The sequence below is a fragment of the Cinclus cinclus genome, chromosome 26, assembly GCF_963662255.1.
Source record: "Cinclus cinclus chromosome 26, bCinCin1.1, whole genome shotgun sequence".
Classification (NCBI taxonomy): domain Eukaryota; kingdom Metazoa; phylum Chordata; class Aves; order Passeriformes; family Cinclidae; genus Cinclus; species Cinclus cinclus.
This window is the reverse complement of record NC_085071.1, coordinates 7,253,270-7,273,151: the sequence shown is the minus strand read 5'-3', so window position 1 is coordinate 7,273,151 and position 19,882 is coordinate 7,253,270. Positions and strand designations below refer to the sequence as shown.

Below are 19,882 nucleotides of genomic sequence, written 5' to 3'. Positions count from 1 at the left end.
GGGGACGCAGCCAGTACTGGTGGCAAAGCGATGGTCGGTGCTAGCAGGCGATGTCCTGTGGCATGTGGTGGTGGGCAGTGGTACCCAGGTGATATCCGGTGGTACCCAGTGATGGCTGGTGGTACCTGATGTTCATTGGTACCAAGCGATACCTGGGGGTACTCAGTGATGTCTGAAGGTACCTGCTGATGTCTCATACCTGGGATTGTGGCACATGCTGGTCTTGCATAGCTCGTCTGGTGGTGTGGAGGAGGAGGAGGAGGAGGGCCCCGGGCCATGTGAACCAGGCGAGGGGCACGGAGTCCTGCAGCGAGTAAGGGAATGTCCCCGGGCGATTTGCGGCCCCTGCCCCGCTCCCCCCGCGCAGTCCCCAGGCCAGCCAGGAGGTGGCAGGGCCACACCAGCCAAGGGAGCGGAGGGACCCCTCGGGGCAGCGCGGAGAAAGCGGGAGGATCCGGGGCCGCCTGTTTGCTGAGAGCCTCTTATCCCAAATCCCTCCTGCTCCAGTCCTGCCTGGGCTGCAGCCTTTTAACCCTCTGTCTGCCGGAGCCCTGCATCCGAGGGGGATGTCCTGGGAGCTCGTCAGATGTTGGGTCCCCCCAGCCGGGTTGGACACCCCGAACGGTGGGCTCCCCTGCTTGCCGGTGCCAGAAGCGTTGGAATCTTTCAAGCGTAGCCGTTCACCCAAGGCTCGTGATGGCTCTTCCTATAACTCGTTCCCCCTTAGCCCCCCAGTAACAGCGGGTTAGAGGAAGGCTTGGGCTGGCCCCTGGTTAGGCACAGACCTAAGTTCGACTGAGTCCCACTCCTGGCTCAGTAAAAGGCTCGAGGGTCTGTCACCCCCTGATCCACCATCCACGGTGGGTGAGGGGTGCGAGGGATATTGGGGGTGGGGAGGGGTCCTGCAAAGCCCCCTTGCACCCATGTTGGCCTCTCGTGGCAAACCAGCCCCAGTGAGGCTTCTCGCGCCTTTCTGTTCTGGCTGGGTCACCAGCCCCACCCAGCCCTGCAAGTAGGATGTGCTCAGTGTCTGTTCAGCCTCATCGCCTGCTCCTGAGGTGTCCGTGCTTCCAACCCATCATCCGGGAAGAGCAAATAAACAGGAATGGGAAATCAAATTCCATTGAGAAGTGGGACGAATGAGGAGGGGGAACAAAGAGGTCGCCTCCAGCGGGACAAAAAGCCAAGGGCTGCCGTAATTGTCCCCTCGGAGTCCTAGGAAGGGCAGGGTGGGAGTGACCTCCAGTTAAAACGGTGTTTGGAGTGGACTGGCCATTACTCTGTGTCTCCATCTTCTACCGACATGGCGAGAGGTGATTTCTGGGGTCCCTGGGTGAGGTGAGTACTGGAGTGCTGGGGGGGAAGTGGCTTCCGGGCAGAGACGGGTGCTGGGGTCCCTGGGGACTTGGGTTAGGTGGATAGTGGCGTTAGGGGGGTGCTGGAGCCTAGGGAATGCGGGTACTGGGGTTAGGGAGATGCTGGGTGCCTGGGAAAGGTGGGTGCCGAGGCAAGGCTGGGGGTGCGGATCCACCCAGACCCGAGGGTTTTCTCTTCGTCCCACCATAGCACGGGGGAACCCCGCACCCCCTACGTCACGGAACGGGGTTCACGGGGATGATTCTTGGGGAGCACCGCGGCTCTTGGCCTTTAACGCGCGGACGGGCGGGGCCGCCGCGTGACGGTGGTGGGAGGGAGGGGCGGGAGCGGGGCGGGGCTTGCGGGGCTCCTCCTCCCGGGGCGGGGCTCCACCTCCCGGGGCGGGGCTCCTCTTCCCGGGGCGGGGCTCCTCTTCCCGGGGCGGGGCTCCTCTTCCCGGGGCGGGGCTCCTCTTCCCGGGGCGGGGCTCCTCTTCCCGGGGCGGGGCTCCTCTTCCCGGGGCGGGGCTCCTCTTCCCGGGGCGGGGCTCCTCTTCCCGGGGCGGGGCTCCTCTTCCCGGGGCGGGGCGCTGAGCCGGGCTGAGCCCGGGGCGCTCCGCAGGGGAGGCTCTCCCGCTCCCCGCGCTCCCCCTGCCGCCGCCCGGTGCCCCCCGCACCATGCCCGAGCAGCTCAGCGTGGCCGACTTCTTGGCCGTGACCAGCGAGGACCTCAGTTCCCCGGCCGCAGCCTTCACCTCCAACATGCAGAAGTGCCGGGGGGCCGTGGGGGCTCTGGAGGAGGTGAGCGGGGCAGGGGAGTGGTCCGGGTCTGGTTGCGCATCCCACCTGGGAACATCCCCCGCACCAAGAGGTGCTAGTCCCTTGATGCTTGCGCCTCCCTCGGACTTCTGTTTTTTAGGGCCCACCCTTTCACCCCGAGACTACGCTGGTCATCCTAAACGGGTGGTTTGGGACCCTCGGGTGGGGGGGGGCAGGGCCCGTTTGCATCTTCCGAGCAGCCCTGGCGTACTTATATGGGGGTTAAACCTGAAGAAATGAGCAAAGGCCCCTTGAAAGCACCAGGTGTCCCCCGGGGCCAGGATATACCCCCCAGCACCCCAAAGTCAGGGCGGCCTATTTCCCTCTTTCTAGGGCCGGGGCATCCCCACTTGCCCCTCCCGAGGATCAAGGCATCCTTCCCTGGGGCTGGGGATCCTTTCTTTCCACCGGGACCAGCACACCACCCCTGTCCCAGGGCCCAGGACTCGTCCCGGAGAATTAGCCCCACATTTCTATCCACTATCGAGTTCCTGTGCTGGAGCCAGCCCCGACGTGATGTGGTGTGGCTGGGGGGTCTCCTCCTTGATCAAAGTCTGGGGAGTATTCTCAGCATTCCCCCAAAATCATCGGCAGCTTTTTTGGGAAGGGTGGAGGTGGTGGGGTGCCTTCCTCCTCCTTCTCCCGCCTGGAATAAAGGCAGTTTCCAGCTGGTCCTGTGGCTTATGCCAACTCCTCTTAGCTAAGGAATGACTTTGAAGGAGAGCCAGAGCTGGCAGGGAGTGGGGGGGGGGCAGGTTCTAGGGCTGCCGGGATACCTGGGGCAGTGGGATGGGTGTCCCAGGCCTGGAAATCTGGGAACACACCGTGTAGCATCTTGGTCCCCATCAGCACATGCTGGTCACTGCCATGGATCCTCTTCCCAGTGGGGAAGGAAGGGGGAGGCAGGTCCAGCCAGGAGGGAGCAGCAGGAATTTTGTTTGGCTCTTTGGAGAGGCTGCAGTAAGGAATGCAGGGATGGGGGGAGTCCCTCGGGAATGACAGAGGGTCCCTGGGATTAGCTTAGTAAAGTTCCAGCAAGCATGAGAGAGAGCTGGGAATCGTAACTGCTGCCATGCGTGCCATGGAGGGCACAGGACTGAACCCCCCATGCCACTGGAAGCTCTGGGGAGGGGGCCAAACTGCTGCCACACCTTTGGCATTGCCCTGGTCCCAGCACGAGGGCAGGAGGGAAATCCAAGCAAACCAGCTCCACGCTATCCTTGGAGCCCCAACAGGGTGATAGCATGAGGCAGGGGGGATAATCGCTGGTGGAATTGGGGATCACTGGGGGATGAGGGAGACAGTCTGTGATCAAACCAAGTCATGGTCTTTTCTGTCACCACACCACATACTGTCTGGCAGCTTGGTGAGCAGGAGGGAGCAAAGGATGCTGGTTTTACTCCAGCTGGGTGGGAAGGGATGGCTATATCCCACCAGGACCATGGGACAGAGCATGGTCACATGCACCCAAGATAGAGGCAGGTCTCAAATCGGGGGCAGAAGTGAACAGGAAGAGGATTGGAGATTGCTGCTCAACACTGAGGAGACATCCTGATGTTGGCTGGAGCTACTTCGTGCCTCAGTTTACCTCCTGAGATTAAAGAGAGCTCTCCCCTCCCAGGGGTTTTTGGGAATTCAGGATCCTTGAGGCTGCTGTGGAGACAGAACCTGAGTTATCTGGAGTGGGCTTGGAAGGTCGAATCCAGCCCTTGGTGACTGGTGCTGTGTGCATGTCAGAAGGGACTGGGCACCTGTGGGCAGGGGCAGGGTGACATGGCAGAGGCTGCTGACGTGTCCCAGCTCACGCTGTCCCCCAGGGCAATGCCACATAATGCTCCTAGCCTGGCAGCTTGGCACCCTGGCTCTGGCTCCTGTGGTGGCTCCTTCGCTGGGTAGCACGAGCTGGCAGCAGTGGGGGGAGGCAGAAGAATGGCCTCCATTGAGCATCCTGCCTGAGGGCCCCAGGCTGCAAACCCAGCTAGTTGTGGTGCAGGTGTGCATTCGTCCCTTCCTCCATCCCATGGGGAATTCCTCCTGCTGCTGTCCCTGTTGTGCCAATGTCCTCAGCTGCCCCCTGACCAGAAGCCCTTGAGCCGTGCCTGGGGGATGATGGGTGCCATCAGGGGCTCCAGACATCTCTGCCCCTCCACTCCTGAGCAGCCAAGGACCGTGTTCCCAGCAGCCAGCCTGGGACAGTGGGGATGCCAGTGCTGCCCACAGCTACTGGAAGCACTTTATAGTGATTCCCTCGGCCTTTACCACCCAAATACTTGTCTCTGCCTGCCCTGTGACCACTGGTTGAACTCCTGGATCCCTTCCTGAAAACCCTTGTGTCCTTCCCTGGATCATCCCTGCTCTGCACCAGCCCTGCATTCTGCATCCTGCAGCCGTGATCTGGCACAAGGATGAGCTGCTCTGTCCTGGACACTTGAAGGAGCATCTTTCCACACTTGCCCAGTGATGCTTCCAAAGCATCTCATGCTACCTGTTTCCCCTTCCTAAGACTCTGCCATGTTTGCAAGCCTGGAGCATCCAGCCCTGGCTTCCCTCAGAGGCAGGGAATATCTCTGCTCTGGAGAGCTTGGTGCATCTGGATTTGACATAGAGAAGGACCAGGGGGAGCCTTGGTGCTCCCCAGCATTCTCCCCACTGTAGATGCATTGCAAGGCTCCCCTGAGCAGGGGATTTGGCTCCCACCTCAGCCCCAGTCCACTCCCAGCCAGTTCATTCTGGCAGCATCCCATCTGACAAAGAGAGCAGTGCTGAAGCTAGGCTGCCCCTGCTGTCAGGAAATCAGCCTTAACATCAGCCTGAAAACCTTCAATGAAGCCCAAGTAGAGAGAGAGCCTCTTTATTGTAATTCCTCCGAGGTCTCATCCCTGCCCTTTCTGCTGTTCACGCCCTCTAAATATTTCCAGCCTGTTATCATGGCTCTGCAGGATACCTGCAGCCAAGCTGCCCTTAACCCTTTCCTGATGCTGAGGCCAGTGTGTGCTCGGATACTTGGGCTGACAGCAGCACAGCCCCTTGCCCTTGGGTGGGCTGAGTTTGTTGTGGTGCTCAGGGGGGCAAATCAGGGCTGTAAAGGTAGGAAGAGATGGGGGTGATGTGGAGAGCTCCAAACCAGAGCAGGATCTGGCTGATGGGCCTGTTGGGAGACTCATGGTGCTGGGGACCATGGGCAAGACCCTGCATGAGCTGGGGGGTGTTGGAAAGCTACATTCCTCGTTGTGGGATTGTTGTGGTTTAGCACACAACTGGCACAAGGGTTTATGGGATTTAGGTCCCCATCAGCAGGAGGTGGGTCCCATCTTTGGCTCTGTGGGGAGCTGAGCACCCTCACCCATCTCGCCTGGTTCTGAGCCATGGGGATGGGCTGATGTGCTTACATGATGCTTCAACCCCTCCTTGGCTGAAAGTCCCTCCAAGAGCCAGCAAGGCATTTTCCATGGTAAATAGAAGCTGCTGGAATCCAAAGAGCCTCTCACCTTCTCCTACTGTCTTGCTCAAGCCCTCCTCTCTGGGGCCAGCCAAAACTCTGCCTTGCAACAACGCTATTGGGACCACGGCCCTGGCAGGGGACCAGCTGGATGCTGTGGCTCCAGCATCCCCAGGATGCCTCCAGCTCCTTTCCCAGCCCTGGGAGCTTGGATCCTACCCCACACATCTGCACAGCAGAGCTGCAGCCTTTCCAAGGGCCAGCTGGGCTAGGGGAGTGGCAGCCGTGCTTGGCTAATGAGCTCCATTTTTTTTTTTTTTCTCTCTTTGCTGTTGCAGAGCCTGGATGGGGACCAAGCTGTGCTCCAGAGGATCAGGAAATATGTGAAAGCCATTCACATCTCCGGGCTCGGTGAGTTAGGCTTTGGGAGATGATGGGCATTTCCAGAGCATGGGGCTGGGGGTGTGTGATAGTCCCATCCCCCACCAGCAATGGTCACACTGGGCAGCCATGGGTGCTGGTGAGCCTGGGGGTATTTGCTACTTGGATGCTGCCAGCCTGTCAGTCTGGCAACATGCTGAGGTGCCAAAAATTGTCTTAAAACTATATAAAGAGGGAAATGGAGAGCCTTAGGAAGGTTGTTTTGGATGTTCCAGTGCTGTCTTGCAGCAGGATCAGACCAGCTATGCTACAGAGGTGAGTAGCAAACCCAAAAAAAATATGTGGGGAAGGTGGATGCTAGCTGCTGGTGGAACCTCATGATGTGAACTGGTAGTGTGTTTAGATATCAAAAACTGTCTGAAATAGATATACAAAAGAAATTTTAGACCCTTAGGGAGGTTGTTCTGGGGCACTGCTTCTGTCCTGCATCAGGATCAGCCCAGCTCTTTTACAGAGGGATGGAGAGATGGTGGGACCTCATGCTGTGACCGTGATGTGTCAGGTGCTACAGGGTCATCCGATGTCCCTCTCCGGTGTCTCCCCATACAGCCCATGTGGAGAATGAAGAACAGTACAGCGAGGCCCTGGAGAACTTCGGCAGCAACCACCTCTCCCAGAACAACCATGAGCTCTCCACCGGCTTCCTCAACCTGGCTGTCTTCACCCGTGAGGTCACTGCACTCTTCAAGAACCTGGTAAGCTGTCGCAAATGCATTTGGATTTGGAATCCCCCCACCAACCAATGCAGCACCCCTCCTTCCAGTTTAGCTGCCCTCCGTCCCATGCAGGAATATCTACCTCCCACCCTGGGCTCAGGGACATAGTCCCAGTGCTCTCAGACCACCTGGCACTCCGTTCCTGGATTTATAACTCACTACCAGCTCCCCGGGGCCATTGACAGTGGGATCTGATGGGAAGCTGGGGCTGCTATTTGAATTTTTCCCCTTTTTTCTTGCTTTCTGTTTTTTTCTCACATCAATTGCATCTCTGATCTTGCTTGCCAAGAGTAAATCAAAGCCACACTGGGCTGCACAGTGGGGCCATGGGGAGCAGGCAGAGGCGGCTGTGAGCCGAGCCAGGAATGGCTCCAATGGAAAATTCAGCTCCTGAATGGAGCTGGGTTCAGCAGCAAATCCCTGTGGGGTCTTATGTGGCTCCCTCTCTGTTCACTTTTAAATCCCCCTCTCCAAAGGGTGTTTTTGGCCCCTGGCTCTGCTTAAGGAGGAAATTGATTTCTGCTGCCCTTCCCCCAGCAAGAATTTCAGATTTTTGGCGTCTTCCTCTGCCGGTTACCCCAATCTGGGCCTCCCTGCTCCTCCCCTTCCCCATCCTGGCTGTCCCAGTGTGCTGGACTCCCGTGCTCCTGTCGGGCTCTGCAGAACTGTCCTGATGGAGGAGTTAGACCAGTTCTGAGGGTCCCCACCTCCTGTCCCACATGCTGCTGAGTGAGGTTTCTGTGCCAAGACCCTCAACCGGATCCAAAAAGCTGTGTTTCCCCTCCTAGAGTCTCCCTGGAGATCTCCTGTTACCCCTGTTTTGGGGGTGGTCCTGTGCCCTGGGGCTGAGTTTCTCCCCAGGTGCTGCAGAGGACCAAAACCCTTTAAAAGAAGTCTGAGTGCAGTGGGGAAGTCCCATGTGGGTGCTGGAGCTGCTGTCACAGCTCTAAAATGGGGTGCTGCTCTGTGGGTTGCATGGAGGGATGCCAGGATGGCAGCTGGCTCCCACGTCCCTACCATGGATGCCTGCACAGCACTGGTAGGGACAGTGGTGGCTGCATTGGTATCCCCAGACCCCAGCAAAGGGAGACATTTTGGGAAGCCCCTCTGACATGGACTTTGTATCACAGGACCATGGAGGGGCTGGTCATGTCGCTGGGTGCAGGGGACAGGGATGGGGACAGGGATGAGGTGTCAATGGGGGAAGACAGCTTTTTATTTGGCAGCTGTGGTGCTGGTGTGGTTTGTGGGAAGGGCCACATTCATCAGACATCGTGCAGCCAGCTCCAACAAGCCCCAGCGTGCCCTCTGCCAGGATCCTGGATTCAGCCCCACTTCCAGCCTCTTTAACCCTTCCTGGGGCAGTGATGGAGGTGGGGAGGTCCCTGGAGGTCCCTGGCACTGAGAAGGATGTGGGGATCCAGGTCCCTGACTTCTGCCACCATGGGAACCCAATCTCTACCTTCTGCAGGTGCAGAACCTGAATAACATTGTGTCCTTCCCCCTGGACAGCCTGTTGAAGGGGCAGCTGAAGGATGGCCGCCTGGTAAGTCCTGTCCCCAGGGTCACTCATTTGGTGATATTCTGCAGCGAGACCCCCAGTATGGATTCAGCTCATGCCTGTGGCCAGGAGAAGAAAGGAATCAGTACCAGGGGCAGGAAGGAAGCAGGGAGTGTTGGGAGTAACAGAAGTGAGGGGTGAAGACCTGGTAGCGACAGCCCTCACCCTCAAGGGGTGCAGCAATGCAGAACAAAGCTCTCAGCCCCTTTAGTGCCACCGGCCCTTTTGCTTTCCCTGACAGCTGCCACCCCTTCTTTCCTTTGCCACAGGATTCCAAGAAGCAGATTGAAAAGGCCTGGAAAGATTATGAGACCAAAGTGTAAGCAACACACTGCCTCTGGCAAAATCTACCTAATCCCATCCTGGACAAAGACGTTTTGTCCCCGGGCTGGAGCCAGGCACCAATGGAGCCAGTTTGTCATGGGGAGGGTTCTGGTCCAGCTTTTCCCAAAGGGAAAAGGGAGAGGGGCTGGAAAGGGCCTGGAGATGTTTCTCCTGATCCCGTTACCAATGTAGCCTCCCGCGTGGGACACCCCTCAGAGCAGGGATGTCCCCAACCTGCTTCCAGCCCATTCCACAGGGGGAAGATGGAGAAGGAGAAGGAACGAGCCCGCTTGGCTGGGGTCAGCCCGGCAGAGCCAGCAGCAGCAGAGATGGCTGAGGACATGCAGAAGGAGCGGCGGCTCTTGCAGCTCCACATGTGTGAGGTGGGGCAGTGCTGGGGGGTTGGGGACTGTTCCCTTCCAGGAGCTGAGTCCCAGGGGGACCGCTCTGCTAGAAGCTGTGTAGGGACATCGGAGCCTGTCCCAGTATCCAACACCAAAGCAGCTCCACCTGTGTGCTGTGGGGGACCCTTGCCATCCCCATCCTGTTATGTCCCTGCATGGTCCCAGCTCAGGGATCCCTCTCCCCATACTGAGGTCCCTGTGGGATGCAGCTCCAGATGGCAGCCATGGTGCCCCACAAGGGTGGCCATGTCCCCCCAGTCCCGCTCCTACCCTTCCTTAGGTGGTGTTTGGGTAAAAAGTGAGCTCTTTGGCTTAAATCTGTGAGGTTGGCTTTGTGGTTTTCACCTATCCTCAAAACTGCTCTGGGCTTTGTTGAGGGGGTCACAAGTCACCCTAGATCCTTTGCAGTTCTGGGTCCTTGCAGTCCATGCTCAGGAGATGAGGTGGGAATAAGTGAAGGATGGAGAACTCAATTTTAAAGCCCTGCAGCAAGGAGGAACCCAGGTGTCCTGGCTCCAGACACTCAGCAGCCCCATAAACCTCGAGGGTGGCAGAGCAGGGAACAAATCTGCAATGGGCGGTCCCAGACGTCTCCCATGTTCCCAAGGGCCAGATCCCGGTGCCACCCCATGCCTGCCCAGCAAAGAACAGGGGTTGTGGGGAGGAGGCTGTGGAGCTGGGACCCAGCCAGATGAGTCACTCCCTTGAATAGCTCCACTGTGGGATAAATAACAGCAAATGGAGAGATGGGAGCTGGAGCAGGGCATGTGCACCCATGTTTCTGCATGCACGAGAGCTGCTGCAGGTCCTGGGAATGGGAGGGCAGTTCTTCTGGGGGGCTGGGGGCCATGTGATGCACATGGGTTTTAGGAAAGTGGATTTTACTACTTCCTGGGCTGGGAACAGGGTCCTGTTTCACCTCATGGGGTGGTTGTGTCTCTCCACTGTGGGCCATCTCACACCGTCTGGGCTGTGAGCAGTTGGACATAGGCTCAGGGGTGCTGGGAGCATTGCTTTGTTCATGGGTCCCAGCCAGCGTTGCCTGGGACATTTTGCTGCCACTGTCACTGTGGGACATCCCATGGGCAGGGACATCCCATGGGAGCTGGGTACATGTGGCCTTTTCTAGGTGGGACGTTGTTCAGGGGTATAGTCGTGCTCCCTGCCATTGACTTGGTACCTCCAGGTTGCACGGAGCAGACTAATACCTGTCTCCAGTCCAGTGACCCCTCCGGGTGTCCAGAGTGCCTGGGGCATGGGGACACTCCATTCCAGAAGCTCTATCCCACCCTGGAAATCCTCCAGAGCTCAGGGCTGCCTCCCCTTCCCCTCGCTCTCAAAACCATTCCAGCAGCTGGAGAGGAGCTTGAAGGGGGAAAATCTCTTCCCCTCCTTATTTTGCTTAGGGTGAGCGAGACTCTGTGTCTTTCCTTCTCTGCCTGCAGCTGATGGATGGGTTTGATGCATAAAGCTGAAATTCCCCATCCCATGGGGCACCTCAGCAGACCTCCAGCACTGGTGTACTGCAGGTGCTCACTTCTTGGAATCTGATGTTTTGGGAATAAAAGGGCCATGTCTTAAAAAACATTTGGCCTTTTTTGTTGTGGGGTATTTTTTTGTTGGTTTCTTTTTTTTTTTCCTTCACAAGCTGCCTTGAATTTTGGTTATTTATTAACTCCAGAAGTAATGAGCAGTAGGGGAAGCATGCTTGGCTGGAAACCCTGGAGGCCTGCCTCAGTCCTTGAACTTTCCATGTCTTGGAGGACTTCCAGAGCCAGGTTTTTTGAGGGTGGTCCCCAGCGAGCTGCCTTCAAATCCAAAATCATGACTCGACTTCTTGAAACCCAGCCAGTGTTTTAACCTTCCTCCCTGTGCTGGGAAAGGAATCAAGGGTTGGGCAGGCTCTTGCTCTTTCCTCTGGGATATTTTCAGCTGGCCCTTGTCTCTGTCACCTAACCAGGTGTCTTCTCCCCCTCCAGTACCTGCTAAAAGTCAGCGAGTCTCAGATGAAACAGGGACCAGATTTCCTGCAGAGCCTCATCAAATTTTTCCACGCTCAGCACAAGTAGGTGCCACCTGGGTCAAGGTGGTTCATCCCTGGGGCTGGTTGTCAGCCTTGGGTGGTCCCATGATGGTCTAGGGTCTTCTACTCTCATCCCAGACCCATACAGCTCTTGGTAGAGATACTGGGCAGAGGCCATCACTCTTTAGTTTTCTCTGGGGAGCTGAAATGTGCTTTGTTGTCTTGAGGAGCTGTAAACGTGTTCCTGGGGCTGCGGGAGAGGCACTGGCTTGAGATAGAGCTGATTATTTGGTTTCTGGATAGATTTCCACAGATGAGCTCAGCTGAGCAGCTCTGGCATTGGCCATGGGGCTTGTAAGGAAGTTGTTTGGAGTGAGGATTAACATCCTCTTGCCTTTCCTGTTGCTCTGTGGGGCTAGAATAGCAGTCTGTGGGAGTCATCATCTCCTGCAGCTCTCAAGAGGGGCAACTGAGGCAGATTGAGACAGTCACTGTGGTTAAAAGCATGTCTTTGGCTGGGACTGTGACCCAGGGATTCTCCAACATGTGGCTTTTGGTAGCACTGCTCCCCAGTGAGTTAGTTGAGCTGGGATTAAACAAGAGGCCAATCCTGCATCCCAAACACCCCAAATATTTGGAGTATCCAAACCCTGCGGGCTGGGCTTGGCCTTTGCTGGGGTGTCTCCAGATCCCCATAGCCAGGGAGCCACAAAGCGAGCACAGCTTTCCAGGGAGGGGATTGCCATGATCTGCCACATTTTCTCTAAAAACCCCTCTTTTTTTCCTCCATCTTCATCTGCATCTTAATCACCCTCAACAAACACCCAGTTTCTTCCAAGATGGCTGGAAGGCTGCCCAGAACCTCTACCCCTTCATTGAGAAGCTCGCCGTGTCCCTGCACGGGGTAAGGCCCTCAGGCTGCCATCCAGTGCCCCTCGGACGTGTCTCCCAGGGTGCCACCCCCCTGTCCCCGTGCCAGCCCCTGAGAACACCCTCCTGAGTGAGGGCAGCTGCTCTTTCCAGCTGCGCCAAGCACAGGAGGAGGAGGTGAGGCAGCTCACGCAGACCCGCGATTCCCTCCGCAGTGTCCTGCAGCTGGAGAGCAAGGAGGTGAGACCCCCAGCATGGGCAGGGGAGAGCTGAGAAGGAGCTTTGCGAGGGTGCTAGTCAGCCTAGGGTTAGTTTGGGGATGGGGAGCAGAAGGGAGCTGGGTTAACCTCTCCAGGGACCTGGAGATATTTGGATGGTGGGAGGGCATGGGGCTGTCTGGCATCCTGCTGGACACACTGCACCCCCATAAGGACACAGTCACTTGGGGCAGATACTGCCTCTGTGCCTCCCACTTTGCTTTTTAATTGGTTTTGGTTTTTTTTTTGTTTGTTTGTTTGGTTTTTTTTGTTTGTTTGTTGTTTTTTTTTTTTTCAGGAAAACTTGAGCAGGAAGAACTCTGGCGGTGGCTACAGTATCCATCAGCACCAAGGCAACAAGCAGTACGGGATGGAGAAGTCAGGATTCCTGTACAAGAAGAGTGATGGGTGAGGATGAGTGGTACCCCGGAGAGCTCTTGACTTCATCCCGACACTGTCAGTGCTCATGGGAGGCCCCAGAGCTGGAATCCAGCTCACAGGACATTTAGCACCCTATGACTTAGAGAAAGCACAACCCCTTGTCTAGAAGACCATCAGGCCTCTGCTGTGGCTGGTTTGAGATGTGAACATAGGTGACTACAGCTATGCAATCCTCACTCCTCCTCTTCCTCCTTCTCAGGATCCGCAAAGTGTGGCAGAAGAGGAAATGTGGTGTGAAGTACGGCTGCCTGACCATCTCCCACAGCACGGTGGGGAGCGTGGGGGCTGCCGCCCTGACCTTTCTTTGTGCACCCTTTGGGGCTTGGTGTCCTTTGGAATTCAATACAGGATGGGACTGGTCCCCCGGGTGGTCCCCCGGGTCTGACAGGGGTCCAAAGGTGGCCCCCCATGTCTGGCAGGGGTCCATGGGCAAGGAGGGTGAACTTGACTGGGGCAGCGAGATGGAGATGAGGGTCCAGACAAGCCCAAAGGGGATGGGGCTGGTTGGGAGGGAAGGGCTGGCCCCTGGCGTCGGAGGCTGGAAATTACAGGAGGAACAGAGGAACATCCTGGAGCCGTGTTCTCCTGCAAAGGGTCCCTGTTTTTCTAAAGTGGGTCAGACAGGGTCTGATTTGCGTGGTTATCCCAAGAGAAACCATCTGTGGTGGTGGTTGTACCACCACAGTTGCCATTGGAGGTGGTGATGCCCATCCTATCCCTTCCTGGTCCTTTAACCCACCTCGGTCCTCTCACCCTGCAGATAAACCGTCCCCCTGTGAAGCTGAATCTCCTCACCTGCCAGGTGCGGCCCCATACCGAGGAGAAGAAATGCTTTGACCTGGTGACACGTGAGTGCCTGGGATGAGGTGTTTGACCTGGAGGTGGAGGCTGTGGTAGGACCTCTTGCTTTGTAGAGTGATTTTCCCTCTGAAACACCTTGGCACCCTCTTTAAATACTTTTAATCTGGCTCTAGGTGTCTTCTTGGCTGTCTTTATAGATGAAAGACTGATCTCTTGAAGGAGATCTAGAAAGTTGAGACAAAAAGAGGTTGTGGTAGGGTTCAGGTGATGGGGTAGTGGTGTGCAGTGATTTAATTTGTAATGAAACAACTCTTTTGAAGAGATTTCAGCTGATTTCTTCTGTCCTGGGTATCCCTAGACCACAGAATCCTAGAATGGTTTAGGCTGCAAGCAACCTTAAAGACTGTCTTGTTCCACTCCCACACCATGGGCAGGGACACCTTCCACTAGACCAGATTGCTCCAAGCCCCATCAGGATGGAGACACAGCTTCTCTCCTTTCACCTTCTCCCCTCTCTCCCCATCCTTGCAGACAACAGGACATATCACTTCCAAGCAGAGGATGAGCAGGAGTGTGTTGTGTAAGTGCCACAGCCCATCCCTCCCCTTTGACATGCCAGATCCTGCTCTGCCTTCCCCATTCTCCTCTTCCTCCTCCCTCCTGCCCAGGTGGGTCTCAGTGCTGCAGAACAGCAAGGATGAAGCCCTGAGCAATGCCTTCAAGGGGGATGGGGGCAGTGGCGGGATGGCGGCAGGCACCGGGGTGGATTGTGGCATGCAGGAGCTCACCAGGGTGGTTATCAGTGAGGTGAAGAACATGCCAGGAAACAAGCAGTGTTGTGACTGCGGCGCCCCAGGTACGTCAGGGCCTGGGATGTGTCCCCCCAGCCTGGGTGTGAGACAGGTGTCATAGGGGTCACAGCATCTTTGGGGGCTGGGCGTGGTGCTGAGCCCCACACCGCTCCCACTGCAGATCCCACATGGCTCTCTACCAACCTTGGCATCCTGACATGCATCGAGTGCTCTGGTATCCATCGGGAGCTGGGTGTGCATTATTCCCGCATCCAGTCCCTCACCCTGGATGTTCTCAGCACCTCTGAGCTGCTGGTAAGCTGGTCTCTGAGCCCAGAGGTCTCCTGGCTCCTGGGAACCACCTTCTGTGTCTCCCAGACCTCCTGTGATGCAGGGTTCATTCCTTCTCCTCCATCCCATCTGTCCCCAGTTTGCTCCAGGGCTTGCAAACTTGCCTCCGTCTCCCCAGTGCGGTGGTCTCGGCAAGGGGGGCTCTGCAAAGTGATTTGCTAAGTGGAGGGCTGCTGGCAGCTCCCCAGGATTTTCTCCCTCCTAAAACAAATTTCCATTGCCATAAGAGAGCATCATCCTGGCAGAGATGCTGCTCTGCGAAAGCTCTGGGTGGATCCAGTGGATTCCTTCCTTCTGGGATGGGATGGAGCAGGGTGAGTGTGGCCAGGAGGGCTCATGTCCCTCTGGTCTCCTCTCTCCCTAGCTGGCTGTTAGCATTGGGAACACTCGCTTCAATGAGATCATGGAGGCCATGCTACCCACACAGGACTGTCCCAAGCCCTCGGCCAGCAGTGATATGTGAGTCAGGGACTTGGGTGTGCTGGGAAGAAGTGGAGGAGGAGGACTGGGAGTGCATGGTGTGTGCCCTGTTCTTGTCCCCATGCTGCCACTGCCCATCAGCTGTAAGACATCCCTGGGATGAGGTATCCTCGTGTCACTGCTGGATTGTGGTGGGGATCTGCACCTCTTTGGAGGTTTACCCTTGAGCCTGAGGCTTCAGGAGGAGGCAGGAGCACAGGGATTCACCCCCTGGCTCCCTGCCCATCCTCGCCCCCCTTCCGGCAGGGCTGCGCGCAAGGAATACATCACGGCCAAGTACATGGAGCGACGCTACGCGCAGAGAAGCGGCCAGGACAACCCCCATGGCCTCTGGGAAGCCATTCGAACCCGTGACCTCCTGGCCCTGCTCAAGGCCTTTGTTGAGGGGCATGACCTGACCAAGCCCCTGGCCAGCCCTGAGGGTCAGGTGAGGCTTGCACCTGACAGGGAATGGATTTTCCCTCTCTGGGGGTCTGTGCTTGGGGTTGTCCTGGGCTTTGGGCAGCTATGTGCTGGTGGGAAGATGAGCATTCTCGGGTCCAGCTTTCTTCTCTCCTACATATAGGAGATGAAGCATTGTTGAGGCCACTCCTCTCTCTTCCATATCTTGGGAGATGAAGCATCCTTGGGTTCAGCTGTCCTTTCCCTTCTTGGGAGTGATGAGCATGCATGGGTCCAGCACTCCTTTTCTCTTCATTCAGAAGGGAAGATGAGCATTCTTGGATCCAGTACTTCTTTTCCCTTTATTCTGAGGAAAGATGAGCATTCTCAGGGTCATCCCTCCCATCTCTTGGCAGGATGCAGGTGAGCTGCCACTGCACATGGCAGTGCGCCACGCCGACAGATCATCCCTTCCCTTGGTGGACTTCATCATCCAGAATGGGTGCGTCCCCAAGTGCTCCCAGTGTTCCCTGCCCCTCTCCCTCATGGGAGGAATGTACAGGATGCTTGTGTGTTCTCAAGCCTTGACTTTCCTGCTGCTGGCCCTGCACAGGGGAACACTGGACCGGGTGACACAGGATGGAAATACGGCCTTGCACTATGGTGCACTCTACAACCAGCCCAACTGCCTCAAGCTGCTTCTGAAAGGCAAAGCCACCTTCACCACAGGTATGAGGTTGGGATGGGGGTTTTGGGGCTCTTCAGTAGGGGTGGCAAGGCTGAAATTTGGATTTGTCTCCTTTTTGTCCCTTGGGCAGTGAATGCGGCAGGCGAGACGGCTCTGGATGTGGCGAGGAGGCTGAAGTACAGCGAGTGTGAGGAGCTGGTAGGTGGGATGGAGGAATGGGGGAGAAGCACCGAGTGGGGCAGAAGGAGCCAAGTGCCTGAGGAGGGCTTGCATGAAGTTGGGGGGCTTCTGGGGCGTGTCCCTCCAGTGCTGAGAGCCCTGTGGGCTGCCCCATCCTGAGATAGCCCTGACCTGCCCTATCCCTCTGGCAGCTGGAGCAGGCGCAGGCAGGGAAGCTCTCCCTGCAAATCCACGTGGACTATGACTGGGAGCCCCCATCAGAGTTCCCCTATGACAGTGAGGATGAGCTGGAGGAGAAGGTACCTGTGGGGTGGTGGTGGGGGGGCCTCCACATTCCCAGTGAAGGAGCTGGGGGAGTGCAGACCCTTTTGAGGGGCTGGTGGCAGTGGGACATGCCTGGAGCTGTGCATATACCCTCAGGTGAGCCCCCTCCAGCGTTCCTTCAAGGGCACATCACCACTGGCCGCCAGCCCGCTGCCCACCTGCCCCCAGACCCGCTGGAGTTGCATGGGGATGGACATCACCAACAAGACCTACGAGAGCATCCTTGTGCCCTCGCGCCCTGCACCCCGCCGAGCCCACAGCGAGGAGATCCCCCCGCCGCTGCCCCTCAAAAACCCTACACGGGGCAGCTCTCGCCCCAAACCCAGCCACAGCCCCACCGGTGAGTCGGAGTGGGGAGTCACGGTGGGGCTGTGCCTTCCCCAAGAGACCAAGTTTATTGTCCCCGTTGTGTGTGTTCCCCCAGAGTGCCCTGAACTGCCCCAGCAGGCATCAGAGCCTCACTTGTCTGGGCCAGCGGAGGTGCTGGCACCACGCAGCATGCCTTGTGCCAGCAGCACGGGTGCCCTGGATGGCAGCCCCGGCACCCGCAGCCCCACCGAAAGCCAGCGGGCAGCGTACTGGGAAACGCGCTCCGAGACGGACACCGGCAGCAGTCGGAGGGGGCCAGAGCACAATCCTCCACCAGTGCAGCCCCTGCCAGGCAGCATGGTCCCCGACATCCCCCCTGTCAAGTTTGGGTAGGGATGCTGCTCCAGACTGGGGTTGCACTTGGTGTTGGGGGGTCGTTGCATGGGTGCTGATGGGTGAGCTTCGACCTCTGCCACCCCCACGGGCATGGAGAATCACTGCGAAGCCAAGGGGTCCCCACCCTCTGGGCTCTGCAGAGAAGCTGATGGTGACCATGGTGTGCAGGAGGAGACAAGGGCAGCTGTGGGGATGCAGGGTTGTCCTTGTAGACAATGACTCAGATTATTTGGGAGAACACCAAGGTCCTCTCTGCAAATTATGATATGTATTTTTTCTCTCTTTTGGCAAAATATGGTGGGATGGGCTCATTTGAGGGAGTTTGGGTGCTGGGGACCCTTTCCATCAGCATCCAGGGTGCTTTGGGTGGGATTCAAGTCCCATGGGGGAAACCCTGACCCCCTTGAGACCTCACAGGAAGGAAAACGGGGAGGGGGAAGGCAACAGAAGAGGGGAGGGGGTGATACTGATCCTGCTGTCACCCACAGCTCAGAGAGCACCCGCTCGTACCGGCGTATCAGTGGCATGGTGGGCAAAATGGGGTCAGCTGGGTCCCCCCAGAGCCCTGGTGGCCCCGAGGAACCCGCTCTCAGCAAGGTGCCCCCTGTACCCATGCCCAGGAGATTTGCTCCGGTAGGTGCAAATTCTCCTTTCTTCATTCCCAAGCATCCCAGCTTCTCTAATCCTGGGGTGGCAGACGGAGTGATCAGGGGGTCATATCCCTGCTGCTGCCTTTTGGATGGCCTCGGGGGGCTCTGTCACCCCTTTTCATTCCATTTCAGGCCAAGGGGAGGCAGAAGCGGGTAAAGGCAGTGGCTGACTGCAAGGGGGACAAGGCACGAGACCTGACTTTCTCCAAGGGGGAGGTCATCGTCGTGACACGTGAGGAGGACGAGCAGATCTGGGTGAGTCACTGTGGCACTGACAGGTGCTGGGATCCAAATCCTGGTCCCTTTTCCCTCTCTAGTTCTCTTCTGAAGGAGGCTGGGTTTTTCGGGGGTGAGGGGGCGTGGATGGCAGACTCCTGCCCCATGTGTGCGTAGAGAAGGGCTGGGAGGGCTCCACTGCTGTGTCACCACAGCTCTGCCTCTCTAAATCCCTGTTGGAATTGAGCAGGTGAGAGGTTTTGGGGCTGATACCTCGAGATAGGACTGGCACTCCCCTGAACTCTCTTTCTGCACCCCCAGGTCGGCTTCATTGAGGGCGATGGCTCCCGCACCGGAGTCTTCCCTGCCAGCTTTGTTCACCTCTTGCAAGACTGACCATGTGGTGGTGGCCCATGTGTCACTGTCCCATTGGCTGGGACTAGAGACAGCTCCCTGCTGGGGGCTTGGTAGAGCCAGGCCACAGGGGACACATGCCCAGAATCCTGGCTTGAGACCACTGTCCTCCAAGGGGGCCCAGAGACCCACTGCACTGGGAGAGCTGTCCATGGATGGTGGTGGTGGGGAGCTGAGGAGCAGAGGATGGATGGATGTGCTCGCTGCGCCGGTGGGCTGAGGTTTCTGTGCCAGCCCCTGCTCTGGTTGCTCTTCCAACCTTCCCATGGGCTCTGCCCTTCCCTTGGGTTTTCTTTTTCCTTATCTGCAAGGAATTGGGGACGGGGGAGCTGTATTTGGTGTCTCCTTCCCTCTGCCAGATAGTCATGAAGCCTTCTCCTTATCCTGGGGGCAGCCATGGACTGCCAGCCTCCTTCTGTACCCCAACTGTGAAGCTTTTGGGATGGGCAAGAAATAGGAGAAGGGTTTTTTATTGTGTCCATCCCCCACCCCACATTCTGGGAGCTGCCTGGACTGGTGGAAGTTGGGGATGCTTCAAAGGTTCTCCAAAGCAGGTAGCGAAATGCCATTCACTGCTTTGGAGGGCGGGGGATGTTTCAGGTGGTACCACAAAGCCCCTGCCCCATGTCCCTCATGTGGGGTGGGTGCTGGATCACCACCCCTTCCCTGCAGGGTCTCTCAGAGGGGCTTTTGTAGATTTTTCTAGGACCAGAATACCCCTGTACCAGTGTCCCTTGGGAGCCACCTGCCTCCATACCCTCTCGCTTTAACCTTCTCATTTCTGTGTCAAATACTTAATCTCAAAAAATATTTTAAAATATGTTTTCTGTCTCTTGATTTTGAATAAACCATCATTTTTTAAAGCACCTGGAAGTGTGTTGAGGGTGCAATCCCTGCCTTGGCAGTCCCCAGCAGGGTGAGTCTGCTGATGTGTCCCCAAGGCTCCCAGTCACTGGCATCTGTGAGCACCCTTGGGGATAGCCATGTAGAGCTGGTCTGGGACATGGGCACCTTCCCTGGGATGGATGCCAGGATGAGCGCTGGAGCAGGACCAAGCAAGGAGGGCAAGGTTGTCACTTACATAGCCCAGTGGCCTGTGCCTCATATTGCTGCCCCTCCAGGCAGGCCTGAGGGGCTTGTGGCTCCCATCCCAGGCTGACACACCATCAGCTGGCAGGGCTCTGCTGCCCTTCAAAGACTGCAGGACATATCATCACACAATCGTGGAATGTTGGAAGGGGCCTTACGGAG

The 19,882-nt window shown here is 57.2% G+C and overlaps 1 protein-coding gene across 1 annotated transcript; it reads left to right on the top strand.

Annotated features, from left to right (window-relative positions):
• The first annotated feature begins 2,023 nt into the window (after positions 1-2,023).
• Positions 2,024-19,474, top strand: ASAP3 (ArfGAP with SH3 domain, ankyrin repeat and PH domain 3). The gene is made up of 26 exons (XM_062508936.1): positions 2,024-2,156; positions 5,952-6,024; positions 6,604-6,749; positions 8,242-8,316; positions 8,601-8,650; positions 8,912-9,038; positions 11,039-11,124; positions 11,911-11,986; positions 12,106-12,192; positions 12,508-12,617; positions 12,850-12,919; positions 13,411-13,498; positions 13,983-14,031; positions 14,120-14,307; positions 14,424-14,557; positions 14,958-15,052; positions 15,320-15,500; positions 15,871-15,956; positions 16,068-16,183; positions 16,273-16,340; positions 16,514-16,621; positions 16,743-16,986; positions 17,071-17,344; positions 17,840-17,984; positions 18,134-18,256; positions 18,539-19,474. Exons 1-26 carry the CDS (start codon positions 2,034-2,036, stop codon positions 18,611-18,613), a joined length of 2,997 nt encoding a protein of 998 aa, XP_062364920.1. The 5' UTR covers positions 2,024-2,033; the 3' UTR covers positions 18,614-19,474.
• Positions 19,475-19,882: the final 408 nt, after the last annotated feature.